This window comes from Theropithecus gelada, chromosome 2, assembly GCF_003255815.1.
Source record: "Theropithecus gelada isolate Dixy chromosome 2, Tgel_1.0, whole genome shotgun sequence".
Taxonomy (NCBI): Eukaryota; Metazoa; Chordata; class Mammalia; order Primates; family Cercopithecidae; genus Theropithecus; species Theropithecus gelada.
In genome coordinates this window covers 135,383,548-135,408,268 of record NC_037669.1, presented here as the reverse complement: position 1 = coordinate 135,408,268, position 24,721 = coordinate 135,383,548, and the positions used below count along the sequence as shown (strand labels likewise).

Genomic DNA, 24,721 nt, shown 5'->3' with positions numbered 1-24,721 from the left:
TTACTATAAAAACAGAGTATTGGCTTTTCAGTGCCTGAATAGCAAAAATGGGAACTCTTCATGTCCCAGAATGTCTTTGACAGTATAAGAAATGGGGAGAGGAAAGCTTTCCCACAGAGAACTGTGTCTGGGGCTGGATGAAAATGAGCACTCAGTCACAATTTATTTGCTGTAGGAAAGAGATTTGCAACCAAACCCATGCACATAAACTCTAAGTATATCCTCAGGATAAATTCACACAAGTAGAAGTGCTGTTAACTCAGATGATCTCTGCACACGATTATCAAGATCTTTAATTGTAGTTGGGAATTCACTTATTTTTTAAATAGAGGTTTTAAATTTTTTTTTCTATTGGATTTTAGATGTACCCCAAGTAAAAAACAGCTGAGTCTCTTAACATTCTAAAGAATAATACTTCTAGCTACTTCAAGAAATCTGCTGATGGTAATCCTCTTCTCTGACAATATAGTTAGACTTAATTCATCATCTCTATGCAACTGTCCCTCGGTATTCTCAGGCACAAGGTCCCAGGAACTCCCAAGATACCAAAATCCATGGATGCTCAAGTCCCCTACAGAAAACGGTATAGTATTTGCATACCCTATGCACATCCTCCTATCTACTTCAAGTCATCTCTGGATTACTTATACTACTTAATAAAATGCTATGTAAATAGTTGTTATATTGTATTTTTATTTGCATTAATTTTTTTACTGTTTTCTTTCCTAAATATTTTTGATCTATGGTTGGATGAATCTGTGGATGTGGAGTGTGCAGATGCTGAGGGCTGACTGTATTTGGCCTTGCATGTAAATCTCTATTATGGCACTTACCATGCTAGTGTGTTTGTCTTCCTACTTGGCCACACCCATAAGCCACCTCCTCCCCACTCGCAAGTGTTTTAAAAGACTATGAGCTCTTAAAACAGTAGTGCCTAGAGAATTTTTGCAAAGTGCAGATTCTCCTGACCTGTTCTCTGAGATTCAGGAGGACTAGGGTGGGACTAGGGCATCTGCAGCAGGCTTTCCCAAGTGATTCTGGGTGGTCAGTTCACAGACTTCCCTACAAGAAACTGACAAATGGAGACTGTCTTAGTCACCATTGCATAACTACTACTAGATAAATGTGTGTTGAATCAATTGATTGAATGATCAGGAAAACATCTGGGGATTTCTCTGAGGAAATCATCTCATATAGAACTAAAGCTAGTTAGATGAGACAGTACTTTCAGTATGTGCTGTAAGAATTACTCAACAGGTCCAAAACTGAAGGGGATCGAAGAGAACACTTGACTATTAGGGATCTTGAGAAAACAAAACAGTCAAGCAGATGATTAGGCAATTTACAAATGCAAATCTTAGATAATCAGAATAGTTTGTGATCTTGCTTAAGCGTTTTAGAACTTGTCCTATTCACACTTTATCTGTTTCATTTCCTACTAGGCCTTGGAACCCTCACCTTTCCCAGACACAAGCACTCTGCTGCCTCGTCAGAGGCAGAGAAAAAAGTGAGTTTCAAGAGGGAGGAAACTATAACTGAGAGATATTTTTAAAACTTGGAAATGGTCTGCAAAGTGCATCACCTTGTGAAAATATGAATTTTAAGTTTACATTTATCAAAGCATGTTCATGACAGGCTCTAAACCAACCTACCTTTGAGGTTACCTTTAATTCATTAATTCCCTACCTTGCTGCCTGACATATTCCCTAGGAGCATTTTCTAATCTTCTCCCACCAACATCATATTTAAAACCTACTAGAAGTAAATAAATTACAGCCCAAATCTTATCTTGTTCTAGAATCCCACGAGTGCAGGGAAATAGGAAATCTTCCTTCGGGTAAGTTCCAGGAGTTAGTTCATTATAACAACATCAAGACATTATTTTTAATAATAAATTTTATATGTTTAAAAACAACAGTACGGCCGGGCGCGGTGGCTCACGCCTGTAATCTCAGCACTTTGGGAGGCCAAGGCGGGCGGATCACGAGGTCAGGAGATCGAGATCATCCTGGCGAACACGGTAAAACCCCGTCTCTACTAAAAATACAAAAAAAGTAGCTGGGCATGGTGGCGGGCACCTGTAGTCCCAGCTTCTAGGGAGGCTGAGGCAGGAGAATGGCGTGAACCCGGGAGGCGGTGGAGCTTGCAGTCAGCGGAGATCACGCCACTGCACTCCCGCCTGGGCGACACAGTGAGACTCCATCTCAAAAAACAAAAAACAAAAAACAAAAAACAGTACTTCAGTTGCCTAGATAATAATAGTTTCATTTTATTTATTTATTTATTTACTTACTTACTTATTTGTTTATTTAGACAGGGTCTTGCTCTGTTGCCCAGGCTGGATTGCAGTAATGCAACTATTTATTTATTTATTCATTGAGACAAGGTCTTGCTCTGTTACCCAGGCTGGATTGCAGTAATGTGGCCATGGCTCACTGCCACCTCCTCGGCTCATGTGATCTTCCTGCCTCAACTGCCTTGTAGCTGGGACTATAGGTGCATGCCACCATGCCTGGCTAATTTCTTTTTAAAAATTTTATTAGCCGGGCATGGTGGCTCACGCCTGTAATCCCAGCACTCTGGGTGGCCGAGGCGGGCGGATCATGAGGTCAGGAGATGGAGATCATCCTGGTTAACACGGTGAAACCCCGCCTCTGCTAAACAATTCAAAAAATTAGCTGGGCGTGGTGGCGGGCGCCTGTAGTTCCAGCTACTCTGGAGGCTGAGGCAGGAGAATGCTGTGAACCTGGGAGGCGGAGTTTGCAGTGAGCCGAGATGGCGCCACTGCACTCCAGCCTGGGTGACAGAGCAAGACTCTGTCTCAAAAAAAAAAAAAAAAATTGGTAGAGATGGGGTCCCACTGTTTTCCAGGCTGGTCATAAACCCCTAGCCTCAAGCAATCCTCCTTCCTTGGTCTCCCAAAGCACTGGGATTATAGTGCTTTGTGAGCCACTGCATCCAGCCTCTTTCACTTTAGATATATGAGATACATGCACATATGCAATTTTGAGTTAAAGAATAAATTACTCTTACATATACACTCATAGAAAACATTATAGCTTGGACTTAGCCCTCTTAGATAAGGAGTTGTCAGTCTGCCATTTACACAAGTTGGCTGTATTTCCCATATACAGCATGGGAAATACTGTATTTTAGTACAGCAAAGCTAAAAGACAAAGCCTTTGTTTTCAAATCTCGGGTTTTTCATTCTGCTCTGAGTCATGTTATTCACTGTTTCCTTATGTGGTAACAAAAAATGATTATCTTTCCACAAGAAGGATGTTAGGAAATTAACAATTATGAAAACAGAAAGCAATAGAATATTGGTATTTGTATTTACATTTGATAGCACTTACTGTTAATGAAAATGAAAACTGGAGGCCTTGGGTCACTTGAAATTCAAGTAAGAAGGAATGGCTTTTATATTAATAAACTGTTCATTGTAAGTACTCTACTGATAACTGATCAGTCATGCTAAAGGCAAATCCGGCAGATAAGAATGACAGAAATTATCAATAAAAGGAATTGGAAATTAAAATATTTCCATTCTATAAGCATATTTAAAGATAATTTGGCCAGGCGCAGTGGCTCATGCCTGTAGTCCTAGCACTTTGGGAGGTCCAGGCAGGTGGACTGCTTGAAGCCAGGAGTTTGAGACCAGCCTGGCCAACATGGTGAAACCCCGTCTCTATTAAAAATACAAAAATCAGCTGAGTATGGTGGCCCACACATGTAATCAAAGCTACTCAGGTGTCTGAGGCAGGAGAATCACTTGGACCTGGAGGTGGAGGTTGCAGTGAGTCAAGATTACGCCACTGCACTCTAGCCTAGGGGACAGAGCAAGATACTGTCTCAAAAAAAAGAAATTTAAAAAAAAAAAGGCAATTAAATAGCTTATTAAATAGCTTAGAGTCACATATAAAAAGTATACACATGCATATGCCATGTATACATATATATTGCATCTACATATGTGTCTTTTGTAGTTTTGAAGAGTGCTCAGGGAGGAACCACATCTTATTCATCTATGTGTACTTAAAATATTTAGTCCAGTTACTGGAATGCAGTAGATATGCAGTGAATAAGTTATGAAAAAAAGTGAATTGACATGTGCAATGAGAATGAACTAGATAAGCAAAGAATATAATTACTTGGAACATTAAACAGCTATTTGTTTAAAAGACAATATTAACATGGAAAGCTGTTTATGACATAATGTTAGGTAAAATATAGAAAAATACCTTGAATAAATAAGACAGATCATAACTATATCAAAGTGTTAAAATGAGATTTAGAGACAGGGTTTTGTTCTGTTACCCAGGCTGGAGTGCAATGGTGTGACCATAGCTCACTGCAGCCTTGACCTCTTGGGCTCAAGCAATCCCCCTTCCTCAGCTTCCAAGTAGCAGGGACTAGAGGTGCATGCCACCGTGCCCAGCTAATAAAAATTTTTTTTCCATAGAGATGGGGGTCTTACCATGTTGGCCAGGCTGCTCTGAAACTCCTGTCCTCAACTGATCCTCCTGCCTTAGCTTCCCAAAGTGCTGCGATTACAGGCATGAGCCACTGCGTGGCCAAAATGAGACTTTAAAAGGTTCAACTATGGGCATTGTTATTTCTTCTACTTCCTGTTTTTCTTTAATTAACATGTTTCTTAATCTTACAATAATTTGGTATATTTACAGAATTATCAGGAAATGTTACAGGAGTTGTATTTGTGACTGTTCTTCTATTTCTGACATACCAACTCACATTACTATCTAACTGGCAGAGCCTAGAAGAAGACTAGTTAGGAGACATGATAGTTTATTAGCTAAGAATGTGTTCATCTATACAGAACAGGCAAGTTTAATAAAATTGGGATTTACTTTTTAAACATATTAAGTCTAGAGGCAGCCAGTCTAGGATGGCTACAGCAGTTTCAAGATGTTATGAGTGACCCAGTTTCCTTCTATCTTTCTGCCCCAGCATCCTTAGTTTGTTGCTTCCATCTTTATATTTTCCACATCATATTCACCTTCATTTTTGTCATGAAACTCCATCTCCATCCTGTTATTATTCTAGAAGAAAGAACAAAAGGAAGAAATTCAAGGGGTGACTCTGTATTAGGAAAGGAAATGCTTTTCTAGAAATCTCAAGCATGTGTCTAGAAGTGTATCTCACAGCCATCCATAACTGCAAGGGATCTAGGGAAATGAATTTTTCAGGTAGGCACATTGTCATCCCTCTTTCAAAAAAAGATGGGCCACATCCAAGGTAGAGATTGTAGAGGATACCTTTTCTGGAGCAGTAAAACTTCAGCAGTCTGAGGAGCCTAAATCCAAGATTTTGAGTTCAGAGTTTGGTGCCATTTTTCCCTTTGAGGCAATTAACATTCAGAAAGCAGTAGTGGAGAGAGGCTGAGAAACTAGCCAGAGTTTTCAACTGCCTCAAGGGGAGTGGGTGTGGGATTGGGCGGGTAAAAATTTTGAGTTCAGGACCTAAGAAGAAAAGATTTTAAGTTGGAACTGGGTTATACCCTGGAAGTAACTTTTAATTATTCTCCGATTGGATTAAGGTGGTCTGTCCCTAATCTAAATGACTACCAATATGTCACACCTCCCAATATTCACAATCTTGTGTAGTTCCTTCCCACACTGACGCTGAGCTTGGCCATGTGACTTGCTTTGGCCAGTGACACATTAGTAAGCATGATAAAAGTAAAGGCTTGCACATTGAGGCTTGTCTTTTTGGAATGTCCCCTCTTGCAATCCTAAGATTATGATGCTGTGAGGAAGCCTAAATTAGCCATATGGAGAAGCCATGTAGAGAAAAACCAAGGTATATAGCTAACAGACTTCTTTCTGTTCCAGCATCCTTAGCTTGTGGCTTCCATCTCCATATTTTCCACATCATGTTCACGTTCATTTTTGTCATGAAACTCCATCTCCATCCTCAAGTCCCAAGACTTATGACCCTAGTTAAGCCATTCCAGCCAGGCCCCATTATGCCCACACTAATTGAAGCCCCAGACATTATGGAGCAGAAATGAACCACCTGTACTATGTCCTGACTGAATTCCTGTGCCAGAGAATTCAGAATCATGAGCAAATAAAAGAGCCATTGTTTTAAGTCATTATATTTTGGGGGTAGTTTGAACACAGCAATAAATAACTGAAGTACTACTAAAAGCATAACGAATGTATAACAACCTAATTGTTAGAAGGGAGTGGAATTAAAAATAATCTACAAGAAGGCACAAAAGGACAGAAAAGAAACAGAACAAACGAGAAAAATAGAAAGCCAAGAGTAATACGGTAAATTCAAATATGAGCTTCTAGGCAATTCTATGTGTGAGTAGTCACAGACCAAGATCTGTCTCAGTAAGATTTTAAATATAAAGTTTTTCATCTTTTACCTATTATCCTCTGAATTCCGCCCATATCATTTTCACCTTAGTTTAATGGCCCTGCCTTGATGCAATTTGAAATAAGCTGCTGAGGAGATAACACCCTTAATCTATTCATTGCTGGTGTGCTTACCCAGTCTGGTTTAGAACAGTTTAATAAAGGCTTAGAATCATAATGTCTATGATTATTACCTTTTAGCTCCTAGGTTTTACTGACTTCCATGTCTGGAATTACCAGCACTTTTGTTTTTTCACACATACGGATTATATGAACTAAATGTATTGTTTCTTCCTTCACTACTGAAAATCTATTCAATATATGGAGTTACACTTTAAAGTATTTTACAGCCCAGAAAATATGGCCATTCTGTATGTGCTGTGTATTTCAGAGGTGCTCTGCAAGCTCCATGAGGACAGGCATGAAGTCCAGGCTACATGATTGGTACGTAATAGACGCTCTGAGAGACATTTGCTGAATGAATAAATTAGTCACTACGGCGTTTGTGGGCTTTAAAACACAAGTAAATGAGCTTCTATCATCAAAACCTCAGAGCTAGGTTCCCCTTCTGCAAGGTGGCGTACAAGGCCCACGAAACAGTCGGCCGCCGCAGGTGCGCAGCCCGTCCGGCCTGTCCGGCGCGGGGCAGGCGACCTCGTCTGGTGGCAGTGGCGGAGGCAGCCGTTTTTTTCCTCACAGGGTGCGTCGACATCAGGGGCTGGAGGCGTCTGGGGAGGAGGCAAATAAACAAAGCCAACCGCACCGAAACGGGTCGTTCCGTTTCACATCCTCCCTCGGGTGCCTGGGTCTCCTCGGAACAAAGTGACCCACCATCTGTCCGCAGGCAGGTGGAGCCCGTCCCACGCGGCACACGCCTTCCTTTCTCACAGCCGCGTGGAGACGCGGACCCGCGGGGACACCGCCGGCGCAAGAAAGGACACGCCCCCTCGCGGGAACACAAGTCCACGGAACACAACCTGCGCGCCTCCCCTCGAACGAACGCGCACGCGCGCGCAGGGGGCGGGTCTTCTTCTCGGCACCCACTGAGCGCCCGGCCTCCTCACCCCACCCCACCGCGCTCCGGCCGCCCAGGCTCCGCCTCCGCGACGGGCCGTCGGGAGGAGGCGACCGGAAGCCACTTAAAGCAGAGATCGAGGTGACAGGCGAGCTGGCTGGACTCGGAGCGCGATCGAGGCTTTCTGCGTTCACGGCGGCGGAATGGCCCGTGCGCGGCTGGCCGCGTCGCCGCTCTGTGGTCCCTAGACGCCGACTCCCGCCTTCGGCGCTGACCTCCGGCGCGGACACTGCTTTCGACTCGGCTCCTGTCGTCCGTTCTCTCAGGGTCCCTTTCAGGTAAAGGGCTCCGGGAGGGCACTGAGGGGCTGAGGGACCCTAGCGGGGAGTGCGAGCGCCGGCCTCGCGGCTCCGGCCCCGCGCCGGGAGTGTGCCGGGCTCTCGCGGATCGGGTGATTGATTTTGAGACTGCCCTTTGTACCGAATTCACTCGGGTCCCGTCAGCATCATGATGGAATTGGTTACACTTCTTAGGCACTTACAGCTTCTGGCAGGTGTATACATCAGACCGAGGCGCCGAAGGATTTAGTTGGGGTCGCCGGCGCCTGCCCCTTCCCCGTTGGTCAGGGTGGGGGCGCGTCTATGCAGCCTCCCCCGCGGGCCGACCCCGGGTGCTCTGAGGCGCCGAGGAGCCCTTCCCAGAGCCGGGGGAGGGCACGGCGGCTGCGGGAGTCTTCCGGCTACCCCGCGTTTCGGGCTGCAGCCCAGAAGTTTGGAAGCTGTTTTCACGTTAACTTTGAGAGCGCGCAAGTCTTCGTCTTCCTCCCCGCCGCCGCGGGAAGCGCCAGCCGCGTTTCCCCGGCGCTTCGCAGCTCAGTTCTGCGAGCCCCCAAGACCCGCTGGACGCTCTTCGGGAGGTGGGCTGAGGGGATAAAAAAGAATTAAAGGCAGAAGGCGCTGCGAGTGGCCTCTCGGATGTAGGGAGGCCGGGGCGGGTCGTTGGTCCGAAGGAGGCTGGACAGGGGTTGGGGGGCGCCCAGGCGCCTGCTGAGGGGAAGGCGGGGGCGGGGACGCCCGGGAACACCCGGAATTGCAGAGCCGGGCGGCGCCTCAGCGGCGCTGCGCGGAGTTGGCGCGGCCCGGGACCAGGAGCTGAGCAAACCGCCGCGGCCGGCAGGAGGCGTCGCTCGGACCCGGGCTCGGCGCCGGGGTGTCGCGCGGCGGCGGGCGGGCAGGCTTTGGAGCGGCGGTTTCTTCCGAAAGTGCATTCGGCCGGGAGTGCTGGAGAACCCCGGCGTCACGAGGTGAGGGGTGTCGCGGGGTGTCGCGGTGTGTCGCCTGCCGCTGGAGACCGGAGGATGTGTCCTTCGCATCTTTATTTTTCTGTTATGAAAACTAATTGAGGAACTAGGTTCTAGTGGCTTTCCTCCTCCAGCCACTCCTCCAGTTCTCTGCTGCTTCCTCCCAGTTTTGTTTCCGAGTTTGATGAAGGGCAATAATAGGAAAAGTTGCGCGCGCGCTTGCAGACACACATATAAATAAAATCGATTTAGTGTCTCTTTTACCTTGATTGGGTTTGATAGGAGTGGTTAGAGTGTGTGCGCGTGGGGAAAGCGCAGTCCGGTTTGGTATGGTGGAGAGGGAATACCAATTCCCTCTGTGCCAATTGTGCCTTGAGGCAATAGCACCAAATGATGAATAATAACGCCTGGCTTGGCTGCTTTCCAGTTGATTTATGTCTCATGTCAGATCCCTTCTTCTTCGTGAAGCTTTCCCTAACAATGCCAGCTCACAGTGAACTCTCCTTTTTCTGCCTTTTCCTTTTGTACTTTTGTACATTTAACACTTTGTTATAAACTGTGCTTTGTATTTTACTTTTCTGAATGTGATGGACTTCTTACACATAGATTTATGACTCTCTCCAATTAGATTTTTAATATTCACTTTTGGGGACACTCAGTTTTATCTTTCGTTGCTGACCCACAAACACCAAAGAACTAAGCATTTGATATGTGCTTTTCTTAAGTAAGTCAGCCGACAAAATATATGTGGAACACCAGCTGTGTGCATTGTGGTAGCTAGGCACTTTACTGGGCACCTAGGATGCATATTTGATTAAGTCATGGGACCTTGCGTCACAGATCTCTCTCGGTTTATTGGACAAGAGAGAAGAGGATTAATTGCTCATCACCACTCCTTTCTCACCTGGCACAATCTCAGTAAATGTTTTCAAATTTCGGTTTTTTTCAAGGGGTCTGATTCTTGGAAGAAAGGACTTTTTTTGTCTCTTTCAGTAGTTGATTAGGAATCTGAAATTTGGTGCGTGTTTTATATTGTTGTTTTGTTTTTCTATAATATGCCTTCATTTGCCCTTTAAAAATGTATATATGTAATTTTTCTAAGGACGAGAAATATGCCATTTGCCCTTTAAAAATGTATATATGTAACTTTTCTAAGGACGAGAACTAGGAGGCTTTTTCTGTGTTACCAAGTTGTGCTTGTCTTCTGACACAGTGTGCAGTGGTTGCTGATGGGGCTTCGTTACTAAACACACCCTTATATTCCATCAGTAATGGTAATGTTTTTGGGGGTTGCAAAAGTAGACTCAACATTTTTGGATAGTATATTAGAGCTTTCTGAATATAGAAATGCTTAACAAACTCCTGGCTTTCTCCCATATAGTATTTCAGTTGAGAGCCCCTGTTTCTTGTGTATATTCTTATACCCTTAAATTCACTCACTGTTTAAGTTTGAAGTTTATCTTTCATTTGATGAACTTTTAAACTTTTTGTCAACTCATGAGATAGGTGATACATCAACAACTATGAAGAGAACCGCAAAGCTGAGGGGAAGTGTGGTTTCCCTGCTGTCATCATCTAGACACAGTTATTTCTACCTCCCATTTCCCACCCCACTCTAGCCTTATAGTAAAAATTCATAACCTGGCAGAATTTCAAACTCTTGTGTATTCAGCCCACAAATGCATGCCAGTGGCCTATTGAAAGACTCTTCTACTTTTACCTGCTGGGTGCTTTTGGATAGCCTTGGGTGCTTTGGAGCCTTAATTTCTCAATAAAATTTAACATTGACCTGTAAAAACTAAATATAGTATAAGAGGAATGGTTTCAGGGAATTAGGACAAAAACAAAACATTTTAGTGAATGAATGAAATCCACTTGCTGTCAGTTTGTAAATGAGCATCTTCCTTCCTTTCCTCGTAGAATTTTTAGACTCTGAGGAGCAGTTGGAACTAATCCACATCATGGAAATGGAAACCACCGAACCTGAGCCAGACTGTGTAGTGCAGCCTCCCTCTCCTCCTGATAACTTTTCATGCCAAATGAGACTCTCTGAGAAGATCACTCCATTGAAGACTTGTTTTAAGAAAAAGGATCAGAAAAGATTGGGAACTGGAACCCTGAGGTCTCTGAGGCCAATATTAAACACTCTTCTAGAATCTGGCTCGCTTGATGGGGTTTTTAGATCTAGGAACCAGAGTACAGATGAGAACAGCTTACATGAACCTATGATGAAGAAAGCCATGGAAATCAATTCATCATGCCCACCAGCAGAAAATAATATGTCTGTTCTGATACCTGATAGGACAAATGTTGGGGACCAGATACCGGAAGCCCATCCTTCCACTGAAGCTCCAGAACAAGTGGTTCCAATCCAAGATCATAGCTTTCCATCAGAAACCCTCAGTGGGACGGTGTCAGATTCTACAGCAGGTCACTTCCAGACTGATCTCTTGCACCCAGTTTCAAGTGATGTTCCTACTAGTCCTGACTGCTTAGACAAAGTCATAGATTATGTTCCAGGCATTTTCCAAGAAAACAGTTTTACAATCCAATACATTTTGGACACCAGTGATAAACTGAGTACTGAGCTCTTCCAGGACAAAAGTGAAGAGGCTTCCCTTGACCTCGTGTTTGAGCTCGTGAACCAATTGCAGTACCACACTCACCAAGAGAACGGAATTGAAATTTGCATGGACTTTCTGCAAGGCACTTGTATTTATGGCAGGGATTGTTTGAAGCACCACACCGTCTTGCCATATCATTGGCAGATCAAAAGGACAACTACTCAAAAGTGGCAGAGTGTATTCAATGATTCTCAGGAGCACTTGGAAAGATTTTACTGTAACCCAGAAAATGATAGAATGAGAATGAAGTATGGGTATGTATTTATAACAATGTGTAGAACTGTTGTTAAATGCTATAGAGAAGGTAAAGAAGCCTAAAAGCTTAGTAGGGTGGTTTCTTTCAGTAGTAACAGGTTTTCTTTTTTTCCACTATTATTCTTTTGACTATGCTATCCTGATTTTTCATGGTGGGTGAATGCAGGCTATTAACTCAACCAGACAATGAAGGTTTTATGATTTGAACAATTCATATGTCACTCAGTTCAACGTGCGTGTGACTGAGAAGTTGCACATACATTAAATATTGTGAATTAAATACTGTTTTAATCACCCAAGAAAAGCTGGCTTTTGAAAGAAAGTCTGGTGAATCTTACTATAACGTAAATAATGAACACCTAATTTGTTTAATTTTAAAGCTCTGCACATTGAGTAGCTGTTATTTTTTAAAGAAGAATAGTATTGTCAGAGATGTTTGTGGCCCTCTTCATTTCGAATGGTATAAACATCTTTTCTGTGAGTGATTCAGAAGTTCTTCCCATACTTCTGGATCTTTTTATTAGTTTCCTTGGAGCTTTTCTCCATTAAGTTTGTATTATAGATAAAATAAATTTTTCCAGAATTTAGGATACTTTTTTTTTAATTTGGAAGAGTCCTTTAACAATCGGTGAAGGGATGAATTTATGTTAAGGTATGTTTATTACTCAAACAATTATCCTTGAGTTTTGGTATGCAAGATGTGTGTATACACATAACTCAGTTCTTTTAGTATGGATGTCTAAGCAGCATTCACTGGCAGGGAACTGGTATTTCTACATCTGAATTCTTCTTTAAAATTTAAAATGAAGAAAATGATAGTTGCCTGATGTAAAGTTGCTTATGCAAAAATGGCTATATAATAAGCATTAATCTTTGCATCTCTAAGTTATTTCTCCTGTAGCATAGAAGGAGCTAAAGTGTGTGGTGTTAATAGCTATTTGTGTATGACCAACAGTAAGGATTAAAATTAAAAGGGAGAGGAGAGCACTTCTGTCCATGCTGCCTGATTGGGGAGGCCATGAGGGCAACCTAACACCTTCATAGCTACTGAATGGCCTGGTATAGTACTGAGATGCATGACCCATATTGGGGGTGGGGAGAGGGGAGTGGAAATACACTGAATATACCATCCCAGAAGTCCAGGAGAAAGCACTTCCTTAAGAGTCATCTTTGTTCACAGATATGTTGGTTTACACTACCCATGTATTTAGAGAGTCAGCAAATGGTGGCAGTAAACCATTTCCAAGTTGTCTGATTCTGATAGTTTTCATGTCAGCCTTCTGAATTCTGACTGGTGCGAGAGCTTGTTCACATTACAGAAACTTGTTCTTTTTTTTTTTTTTTTTTTTTTTCATTTATCTCGTTCCCTTCAGTAATGGGTAAATGGTTGTCTTTTAATAATTTTAATATTTCAGTTATATAGTACAGAAATCCATGTGTCTTTTTAGCAACTTAATTATCATGAGACTTGAACTTTGCATTTTGTGTTTCAAAAGGGAAGTGTGGAACAAGAAGAGAAACAGTATAAAGCCCAAATTCAAAAGTATTACATAGAAGACCCTATGAGATAAAAGTAAGGTCATATCAAGAGTATAGTTTTCCTGACTGTAAATGTATTATCTTGATAATATATTACATTCAAGATTCCACCTTGCTTCTGTAGTGAAAGTCTTATAATACAGCTAAGTACTTTTAACTTACTTTTTCAAACCAGCATTGGAAGAGAAAAATGTTTTTCCATTTTATCTTAAAAATATTTTTAATAAGGTATTTTCCAAAATCTCTGTTGCCCATGAGCTAGCAATTCTAATTGCTATGTCAAGGGTAATTAATTTTATATACTCTCAAAGCCACTCTAATCCTTCTATCTCCAGATTGCAAAACTCTGCAGAACAGTGGCTCCCACTTCACTCTCATGAAGCAAATTTCCAGTCCGCTGAGTACTTCAGCATCTTGGTACATTAAGTTTCTATCTGTTTGAATTGATCAGGAAGAAACTAGCAGGATTATTGGCCAACACATGACATTCTGTTACCATGAGAACAAGGCAAGACAATCATTTTGATCCTAGAAAATCCAGGAATTCTTAGGTCAGGAGCATATGGGTATTTTTTATCCTTTGGTAAGATTATTTTGCTTAAGAACAGACATAGATATAGGCCCATAAGCATGCATTATTGTATTATGAGGTAGTTGCAATGGGTGCTTGATTTCCAAATCAGTTTTAATGAAGTAAACTAATGTTTATCTGACACTTGGGAAAAGAAAAGTATAAGTGAATTATTATAATTATCATTGCTCCTACTACATTGTTAGTGGTAATAAGTGGTCCTATCCTGGGAAAATAACAAAAAGTGTTAACTGTTAAATTACTAGTAAAGTGAAGTTCTCTGAAGATTACAGGAAGAAATGTTGTAATATAGTAGATAGCTAAGTGTCAAAAATTAGGCTTTTGGGAAGTTGACCTGTGGTCATTGCAACCTGGTTTTCCTTGTATTCTAAAGCGATGTTGTGTTTCCTGGCAACAAGATGCAGATAACGGCATGTTGAGCCTTGCTGAGAGATTCACAAACAAGCTGAAGCAGCCCAGGTTCACATGGTTACCACATTATTTGGCTAAAGCTATTAATCTCTGTGGTCAGGCCTGTAAAGCTGGTCTATCTGTGCAGATTGCACATAACCAGGAAGTGTGTGTTCAGCTGTGTATATGTCCAAGTTGGAACCAGCAGTCTTTGGATTCAGAAATAATGAATAATGAATGGCAGTTGTTTATCCCACTGTTTTCAGTAGTTTATATGGTTTGGTAAATCATTATATTCTGTATCCATAACATCTTCATTGTGTGATACTTGGGGAAAGTTCATAGTTCTGAGTCTCTAGCAGAGACGAAAGTTCATAGTTTCAAACTGTACAGATAAAAATCTTTTTATTTAGCTTTGCAAATGTATTGGATTTAATACCTAAATCTCAATTAGATGTATAGTGTTCATTTTATTCTCAGGAATGAAATTGGAAAGGAAGTTGAACTAGATAAATTCACAGGACCTTTCCAACTTTTTAGTCAAGATGCTCAGATACTAAAAGCACATTAAGAAAGGATTTCAATAATACATGCTTATTTATTCCTTGTAATGAAATTATGATGTAATCTCACTTTGCTTTCTCATTCTGCTTTTGTACATCTACAAACGTTCATTGCCAACATCAACTGCATACTAGTGTGTATGAACTTCCCAGATATAGATGCTGAGGCTTCTTTTTTGCACACGAGATGAGCCTTGGAGAATTTCCAAATTCCAAATATACAGTTGAGAAACAACATTGAGTGTTGTGTTTTAGATTAAGAAAGCACAGTCTCGAACAGTGTAGGCACTCATCCTTAGTAGACGATGACATCGGATGGCAGAATTAAGCAGTTTTAAAAGAGCCTTGCACACTGTGGAGTACTGTTGTGGATAATTGAAATTATGGAGGTTGTGCAAATCTCTCTTTAGCAAACAAGATCACCACTAGTTTCATATTACATTCATTTTAAATTGAGCCAGAACAATTTTCTAGTTATTTCCACCTATCAAGAAGGGACACACTGCAAACCTTATTTTGGAGGCTACCTGCAGGTGCACATATGACCAGTGATTATTTCTAATTCTGAATTTATTGAAAGAGAGTGGAGGTGAAGAGGAAGAGGAAAGTTGTAAACCCTGAATCCATTATTAATTTTTTTCAGAGGACAGGGTTTTTTTCTTTTGGGATTAATGCTCACTGATAGGGAGTTTTAGTTGCTTTAAGGCTTAAGGCTAGAGTGTTGTCAGTTTTAGTTGCTGAGTGATTTTGATTGCTAATTGCCCTTAGAAGTCTATTTTTAAAATCTGTCCAAGGGACAATACCATTAGATGACTTCACAGAAACTCTATATAAAAGAGAAATGTATATTAATGATCATAAAAAGCGTATACTGTTATAATCCCTATATGACTTGCATAGTGAATTAGCTAAACTAGAGCAAGCTCCTGAACTCTACTGGAGTAGTTAAATTAGCCAAGTTAGCTGTGGCGTGCACAGCTGTGATGATGTATGAACTAACTCATTATGTGTTATTGATAACACTGGAGAGAGGAAAACAGCTGAAACTTACTATGCCTTGTGACTTTTGGTAGTTCTTGAATATACACAGCTGGATGAGTTTAAATTTATTTTAAAAATTTCTGCCTAAGAGAAAGAGAGCTCCATAAGCAAGAACTGTGTTTGAAGTGACTTTCAAAATGTGTGCCTTGTGCTTTAGGATAAAGCAATCCAATGAATTATTTTTTGTACTTCTTTATGCTACTATTTACATATGAAATACAACTAATTGGCTTCTATCTATACTAATCCAGAGAAGTTACTGGATCTGTGTAGAGCTATCATGGGAATCAATAGCAATCATTTATTCCCTTTTTGGTTTTTCGTCAATACGCAGATTAGACTTTTTGAAGCAGCTGCCACCTGGCTTCAGGATGGGGTCATTCTTTTCCTGATGTATTTATGGTAATGAAAATGAACCTTGTCAAAAAGATTTATAACTTTTAAATCAGACAGTTGGAGGAAATAGCTTATAAGGTTATGTGGCATACCCTAAAAATAATTGCATGATACATTATATATTTTATCATTGAGTTAAATCCAAAGCTCTTACTTTTTATTGTAAGTAAGAACAAAAGGGAATACGGGTTGAATATTCCTTATCCAAAATTCTTGGGGACCAGAGTGTTTCAGATTTTGGATTTTAGAATATTTGCATAGTGCCCCGGTTAAGCATCTGAAATCTGAAATGCTCCAGTGAGCATTTGGGTATCATCTTGGTGCTCAGAAAGTTTTGGGTTTGAAGCATTTCCAATTTTCAGATTTGGGGTGCTCAATTTATAGTAGTAACTCCATTCAGTATTTAAAACTTCATTCTGCACATAATGGGCATGAAAAAAAAAATGCTACTTTTGACTGATAGCTCTGTTGTGTCCCTGTAAATCTACTTTGTATTATACTAGAATTATCCTATTATACTAGAATTTCTAGATCATAGATTTACAATCTACTATAAAGCAAAGATAAACTTCATAAGTTCTTCTGTGTATTTCTAATCGTGGTTAGTGATCCTCAGTTTTATTCTGGGTTTGGGTGCTATTCCTAAAGGGTAAAGCAGTATGTAGTCCATGCAAACCTTGACTACTCAAGGAATGCTACAAAAATACAGCTATTTGAAATTATGACTTTCTTCCCATGGTTTCTTTTATTTTTATTTATTATCTCCTGATTTGAGACCACCAGATTCTGCATCCTTTGTCTGATGGTGATGATTCTGGACTGCATTTAAATTAGGACCTTAAGTCCTCTTAACCTTGGCCAACAACCTTTAATAATTATCAGTCTCCAATTTGTGAGTTGCAGTTGTCTTTTTGTGGAAGGAAAACTTAGTACATGTGTGTGTCATTTTTTGCAAAGGAAAAAACATTTCAAATTGCAAGATAATTATTTTGGCACAACTTGTATGGCTAGTTCAAATTGGACACTGTCAAAGTTTTGAAAGAAACTCACTTTGTAAAAGTAGTAGAGTTTCCCTTTTATAATAAGATTGGGATCTTAAGGTAAAGTGAATTCGAAATATTTTGTATCTGAAAAAGACCACAGCGCCAAAGGTTAAGCCATTTTCCCTTTCATTCTGGGTTTGAAATAGGTGATAGCCTGAGATCTTAGTTTTACCTCTACTTTGCAACACATTAAACATAAACTGTACAAGGAATGAAATGCTTCTGAAGTTCACCATTTCTAGGAGCAAACAAGCTACATTTTAGATGTGAAGGATTTTTTTTTTTTTTTTTCTTTTTTTTTAAGACAGAGTTTCACCCTTGTTGCCCAGGCTGGAGTGCAGTTGCACCATCTCAGCTCCCGCAACCTCTGCCTCCTGGGTTCAAGCGATTCTCCTGCTTCAGCCATCCTGAGTAGCTGGGATTATAGGCATGCGCCTCCATGTCCGGCTAATTTTGTATTTTTAGTAGAGACGGGATTTCTCCATATTGGTCAGGCTGGTCTTGACCTCCTGACCTCAGATGATCTGCCTGCCTCGGCCTCCCAAAGTGCTGAGATTACAGGCGTGAGCCACCGCGCCCGGCTGATGTGAAGGAATTTCTTTAACAAAACTAAATAGGGCTCATTTTTATATTTATAGATTGTTTATGACAGTGCTTTCTAGGGACTGAAAATTATACCGTATACAGACTCACCCCAATTTAAAATTTCTTCCTTCAAACATTAAACCTAATCCACCCCAATCCCTGACACAGTAACTGAAAGCTTCAGATTTTTAATATAAATAATTCCTTGTTAATAGGGAATTTGACATTACAAGTGATATATTCTGAAATACATTTTTGAAAATTAAGGATTTTATGTACAATAAATTCTGTTTGTAAAGATTTATATTCAATCTGTGAAGAGGACAGTATTGCAGACTTGAGCTAAATATAATCAATTCCGTGATTAGGAACTCAAATTTTAGAAGTTGATGACATTAATAAACTTCTAATTGTCATTTGTGAAACTTCCAATTTTCCTTGCTGACTTAGCTAGTTACTGTTACTAAGGCAAGCATAGAAGAGAGTTAACTAAGCATTCCTATTTGGGTTTCCACACAACAAAATGTATCTGTCTCCTAGATCTTTCTCTGCTCTATGCTGTTTACTTACTGGTAACACCCACTGGACAAGTAAAGAACCTTTGCATGGTCATCACAATGAAAGGATAAGTTCTTACAAGAGTGAGAATGCTAGAGCAACTATTCCTTTTCACCTTCTACAGAAACCAGTGACTTTCGAGTATGTGTACCACAAAAAGTTGTGTAAGGAGTGTGTTGAGAATCGCCCATGACTAAGTTGTCTGAGGAAGAGTTCAGTAAATTTGTATTCTTTATGCAAATTGAAGTCCTCTGTTTTGGTGCTATTGCCTCTGATTTTAGGAAGGATTTGTGAATAATCTTATGTTGAAACGTACTTCTTGTAATGATTAGAAAAGATGTTTAGGCTACACTTACAAGAATTTCTCTTTATTACATTAGCTTTTTTTTTTCTTTTTGAACTAATTTGGAGAATTCTTAAATTGTCCCACTTATATGACATAGCCAAAGAGTTTGGATGATCATCTTTGGTCTAATTTTTCACCAGCACTTGAATGGCAAGGGTGGGGATCAAAGGGTGAACTTTGCTTGCAGTAGTGCATGTGCTTTCAGAATCTTGCATGCACCCTGTGATCTTCACAGTTCCTGCAGCTGATCAAGGTATAGAGAGGGCAAACGGCACAAAATACTCTAAATAATTTCCTGCTGTGGTTGGTCTTTGGTTTCTGACTGTCACCTGGCTTAGCTCTTTCATTTCCAGGCATTTAGAGAGTAAAAATTAGCACAGGATAAACACTGGGTTTGCCTTCTAAGGTTTAATTACTCATCCTAATAAAAGAAAGACATCCCCAACAGAGTCAGGGCAAAGTATGTGAAACAGAAGGACCTTTGCTTGCTTGCTTTCTGACATTTGGATTATCCAAATGCTGGCGGACTTCAGAAGCATTATGTAAAGTGTTTTACAAATTTGTTACTCAGAAATAATTTCGACTCTCTTAACTGATGAAATTGAATGTATCACAGAAACTTGGCTTTGTAGAATCCAACTCCCTCAGAAAAAGTTACCAATTTAAGACTATGTTGAAAGGTTTTGTTATAGCTTATAAAACCTAGACAATAAAAAGACTCTTTGTCTTTTCTATAGGAAGTCTTTTTCTCCAGCAATTTGTTTAAAGAACTATCAGAGTGATGAATTCTCTATATATAGTTTGCTTGTATGCATTCAAATCTCTAGTCTCCTGAAAGCTGTTTACTCATCTCTGGGTTATTAGCATCAAATACATAGTAAGTCACCAACGAGTATATTTCTGATTCTTTCATTGATCAGTTAGTTCATCTGGACTAATTGGGGAAAAAGCCAAAGCTAAATAATAGAAAATTCTGAATAAAAACCTGTTTATGGGAATCATTTGTAATTTAAAAGTCGAAGCAGAAATAAATTAAGCTAATGGTTTATATCTTACTAGGCATTATTAGAAAATATTTTTATGATAACTATAACTAGTATTTATGTGTAAATGAGTGCTGACTTGAGATATTTGAAAGCAACTTATTTTTAAGTAATTTTATCATTTACATATAGTATTATATTTATGTAGGAAAAATTATAAACACATCTATTTTATTCCTTTTTAAGGGATGTCAAATTCTATATTCAAAAAATTGAATTAACCACTATTTGTGCCTCGAATACATGGGAGACATTTTTTATTGTTTACTTTGAGATTAGATAGAAACCTTTCAGTTTTAAAAATATTTTTCTTAACAGAGGGGATAGCTACTCTTCTTTATAAAAATCAGTGATTGCATAATATAAGGTAGTATAAGGCATGCTACCAACTTTTAAAAACTAACCTGTGCCTTCTATCCCAGCTGTTCTTACAAAAATTAAGTTTCACTTTCTCATCAGGCCATGATTGAGAAATCTGTCTCACTTATAGTGCCTTCTGTGATCTTAGGACATGTGACTGAACTTGAATAAAAGTTAAGACTGTATGACATTTCTGGTACCTTCATGGTGCAAAATTTAGTCCCACACTACCATAAATAGATGGCAATGAGATCTTCTGATCTTATAAGTGTAATTTTTATTTATGAAAGATTTTAGACTTATCCACATTTTATTGGAAAGTCTTTTTGTGTTCTTTGCTTTGATCTGTAGTTTTGTAATAGAAAACAAACAACAAAAAAAGCCAGCATAACAATATTTTAGTAGGTTCTTTTCCTTAAGTAGATATTGTAATTTGCTTTTAGTGGTTGCGTTGGGGCCGGTGGACTTCATTGTGTGGTATTATTTATTAGGGGTTTAGCAAACATCTAGATGTATGCAAATAGCCATGTCTTAGTATCAGTCTGTTTTGAGAATAAGCTGTGTTATGTTTGTTTAGTTCTCCGCATGCTTTTGGAGAATGTATAATTAAAAAGTTTAAAAACAGATTATCTTTTTTCATTTAGGAAACTTACCTGCCTCTCTTCTATATCTTATCCTTTCTTTTTCATTTCACTGGGTTCACTTCTAGAATGACTTTTAAGACTACAGATGTCTAACAATTTACGAATCAGACATGAGGTTTGGCACACAGATAAATGTGATTTTAGACAGCATCCTTCCCACTAACTTGCTGCCTTCTTGGAAGCAGGAATTTCCAAGATGTCTCAGGAGGTACCAAGGGAGCAGCAACATAGAATTTTGCCTCATGATCCCTTCTTCAAGAACTGATCCCGAGAAATACATTGTATCTTAAGGTGGGGAACACTTTTACCTACCCAAAAATCTTTTGAGGTATTTAGATAAATCCATGATCTGAGTTTTATGTTAATAGTTTTATAGTGTCATAGTGTGGTAATTAAGTATAGAATTTTAAATTCTGAGGCTGGGTGCAGTGGCTTACACCTGTAATCTTAACATTTTGGAAGGCTGAGGCAGAAGGATTGCTTGAGACCAGCCCGGGCAACACGGCAAAACCCGGTCTCTACAGAAAAATACAAAAATTAGCCGAGTGTGGTGGAGCGTGCCTATAGTCACAGCTACTGGGGATGCTGAGGTGGGAGAGTAGTTTAAGCAAGGGAGTTCAAGGTGGCAGTGAGCCTAGATGACACTATTGCACTCCGGCCTAGGTGACAGAAGGAGACCCTATCTCCAAAAAAAAAGTGAAAGAAAAATTTAACCTCTGGTGAGTATTAAAAGATGTTGCTTTGGATGTAAGCATTTATGAATAAGTTTTGTTGCCGCCCCCCACAACAGTCCTCTGCTACTTATTTGAGGCAGTGTTAGCAAAAATCTTAATTAGCGACAGAATAAATGACAGTTTTGCTTCTAAAGAAGCAAATTACAAATACATAGTTTTCTGAACTTTAATAATGACACTGTTTTCACGAAATGTGTTGGTATTGTGTATGCCATGGCTTTGATTCTCATTACCTTGTAAAATACTTGAAGGGATATAAGCTTCCAGATATTGCTGCATTGCTAAATGAGTCCTGGAAATATCAAAGCCAGGTATCAAAAACCAGCTATGTTTTGTTCGCCTGTGAAATTCTTTAGCAGCGGCAAACATATCCCATCTGTCATGCCTGTCTCAAGCCAGTAGCAGAACCTCAGTACTCTCCACATTGCATTTAATCTTTATCCTTCTATCATTATGACACTCTGTTTTGGGAGGTATTTTCACTTTACATCATAATAATAAAAGGGCACTACTAGTTGTATATGGTGAGTCTAGCTGATTAAGGTATGTGTTAATTAGTTTGAGGTCACAGGCTTATCCTTGTAGAAACCAGTTAACTCTTACAGGCAGGAAGCCACAGTTCTGAAGTCTTACCGATCTGGTTAAAACTGTGCAGAGTAGGGTTCAGAAAACTTTGTATTTAATCAACCTATGCCAAAGTCTGAGTTCTATGTTTTATTTCTATCACCTTGCCACTTAAACCTGCTGTATGTCTTGTAATTTGTCTCATTAATAGCACCATTATCCAACCACCCAGACCAGAAACATGGGACACATCCTACTCTCATTTCACTCTCTTCTGCCCCACATGTAATTATCCTTCATGCAGTTAAATTCTAACTCTTAAATACTTCAAATCATTCCTACATTGCCTCCTTAGTCCTCTTTCATCGTATGTCTCATGTGCAGTTCTAATAACTAGAGATGATTGTTCATAGAATAATATTGATAAATATCCTAATATTTAGCAGATGAATGGTTTTCTCTATCAACTGCCAAAAATAAATAAGTAAATCATTCTTCTATACCACTACAATTGGAGTGACCTTTATAAAGGCAAGTCTAGACTTTGTTGAAAATTCACTGGTGTTTCCTACTGCCCATAGAATCAAGACCTAACAACTTAACACAGTAAACAAAACTCTTCATTATCTGGCCCAAGCCAACTTATCCAGTCCAGTTTTATCCCTTATTTCTCACAGATACATATACTCTAACCTCCCACATGAACTGGGTGTGCCTCTTGCACACTATTCTTGTGTGCCTTGTTTGGTTAGCTTCTACACATGGAGTCACTCTGCATGTGGTGTCCTGCCTCCCATTGTTTGCCTGGTAGCTGGACCTTGCTCACATTTTATCCACTCTGGGATAACTCCTTTGACCACCTGTCTTGACACCTTTCCCAGCAGAGGTAGGCCATCTGCTTCTGACCACCTTTTTGCCACATTTCCCACTATGCCACAGGGTTTCCTTTCCCCACTCGATTGGTGCTCTGTGTCATTTTGCCTTTTTCATTTTTTTATGGCCAAAGCAGAGCCCAGTACCAAATTAATGTGTCTACTTTAAGTTACTTTGCTTTTTTTTGGTCTCATTTTCTTCTTGGTTATAAACACTTTATAAATAGAGAAACTGCCTAAAATGGTTACACTCTTTACTGAGCTCCCAAATGCATAAACCCAAGAGCTATTTATCTGAGAAAGAAGTTGTGTTCTTACTATTTTCTATTTCATTTAGCATCTTTTTCTTTTTTAGTTTTGGTTTGCATTCCAACTCTGTTTATTATTCATGTCATAGGTCCTTTTTACTTTCTCTTCAGGATCTTAAATACTAAGATATTAGTATACTTGTTAAAGAAATGTGTGTGGCATACTTTCTGACTTAGTGTGGGTGTTGGTGCTCTGTGCATTGGTAATGTATGTCGGAAAATGTTGGCTTAATTGGTATGTGTAGATATTTGTTGAATAAGAGGAGAACCATTGTTACAAAGCATCTAAATTATGAGAATGGGCGTCCTTTTCAGCATTTTAAATTAGTGTTGTATATGGATTCTTATAGTGGGATGTGTGGTGGTGTGTTGGTGAGACATGCAAAAACAGAATTGTTAATATTTCAGCGGTTCAATTTCATTCTTAATAGCAAAAATCAGCAGTCTGTTCACAAGGTTTTGTTTTTTTCTAGTTCATGATAGGGCTGTATCTTAGATAAAAGAATACTGATGGATTTAGCCATGTGATACAAATAGCAAGATATAAATCCTCCTGTAGAGTGGCTATCACTCATACTCTTTTTTGGCCATCCCTCAGAGATGCCTTTAGGCCAGATGGAGTTTTCATCCACAAGGATTATTGCACCTTGCTTTTACAAAGACACCCTCAATCTCTAGCACTGGCTCTCTTGCTCAGTTTCCAACATCCTGTAATTACTGCTTTGATTCTAACTTATCTGCTCAATACTTTAAATTCCTAACCTTATATCTTAAGGCTCTGACACCCTGGACTTAAGCATCCTCAGTTCGTTGCCTGAAGTCTCTCACATCGCTTGTTTTATCCCCCTGTAGGAATTTACAGATTCCCATTTCCTCATCTCTCAGATGCCCCTGTTTAGAAGGTCTCCTTTTCCAGCTACTTATACCAATCCTGTCTCCACTTGTCTTTCAAGAAGCAAAGTGCTTGGAGACCTCTTTTTCCTTGTTCTTACACACAGCTCTTGACTTACTAGTGATATTTCCTGTTATTTAAACTGCTCCTAAGATTCTTTTTCTGGCAGAAAGCTATCTTGGATTGATAAAGTAAAACCTCTTAATTTTCCTGACCTGTATCCATTACTGGATGCCAATAACCACCTCCTCTTCCATATTGCTGCATGTTTATTCTTTGTCTCTTATTTCCTGAATGTACTTGCCACTGATGAATTTAGACAGGCAGATGTACTGCTTCTTTGGCTACATTTTGTTAGTTATTCCTCTCTTAACATTCCTAGAAGACAGGGACTACATCTGTTTAATTCTTTGTGTATTGCCCAGTAGAGCCCACCATCGCGATTATCACATATAGATGACTCGTAACTGCTTTCTGATAATAGGAAACAATAGTTTGGTAAAGAAGAATGTGGTGGCTGTTGAACATTTGGCATCCATATTGCACATATTTATGCTGATGCAGATTATGGAGAAAAAAACCTGTTGGCTTTAGATTTTTAAAGCATTCACTGTTTAAGGGAGAGCAGGTGGTAAAATTAATCTCACAAAAAGATAATTTAATGTTTTTCA

At 39.7% G+C, this 24,721-nt stretch overlaps 1 protein-coding gene across 3 annotated transcripts in view; it reads left to right on the top strand.

Moving 5' to 3' along the window:
• Nucleotides 1-7,284: 7,284 nt before the first annotated feature.
• Nucleotides 7,285-24,721, top strand: part of TIPARP (TCDD inducible poly(ADP-ribose) polymerase) — a 32,335-nt gene continuing 14,898 nt past the window's right edge. The window contains exons 1-2 of one of the 3 annotated variants that reach the window (XM_025377197.1): nucleotides 7,285-7,739; nucleotides 10,622-11,579. In XM_025377197.1, coding sequence (XP_025232982.1) covers nucleotides 10,663-11,579 — 917 coding nt within the window. In that variant the 5' untranslated portion in view covers nucleotides 7,285-7,739; nucleotides 10,622-10,662. Of the gene's footprint in view, nucleotides 7,740-7,787; nucleotides 8,318-9,594; nucleotides 9,620-10,621; nucleotides 11,580-24,721 lie in introns of those variants that run through there. The other 2 variants (XM_025377198.1, XM_025377199.1) reach the window with 2 other exon arrangements.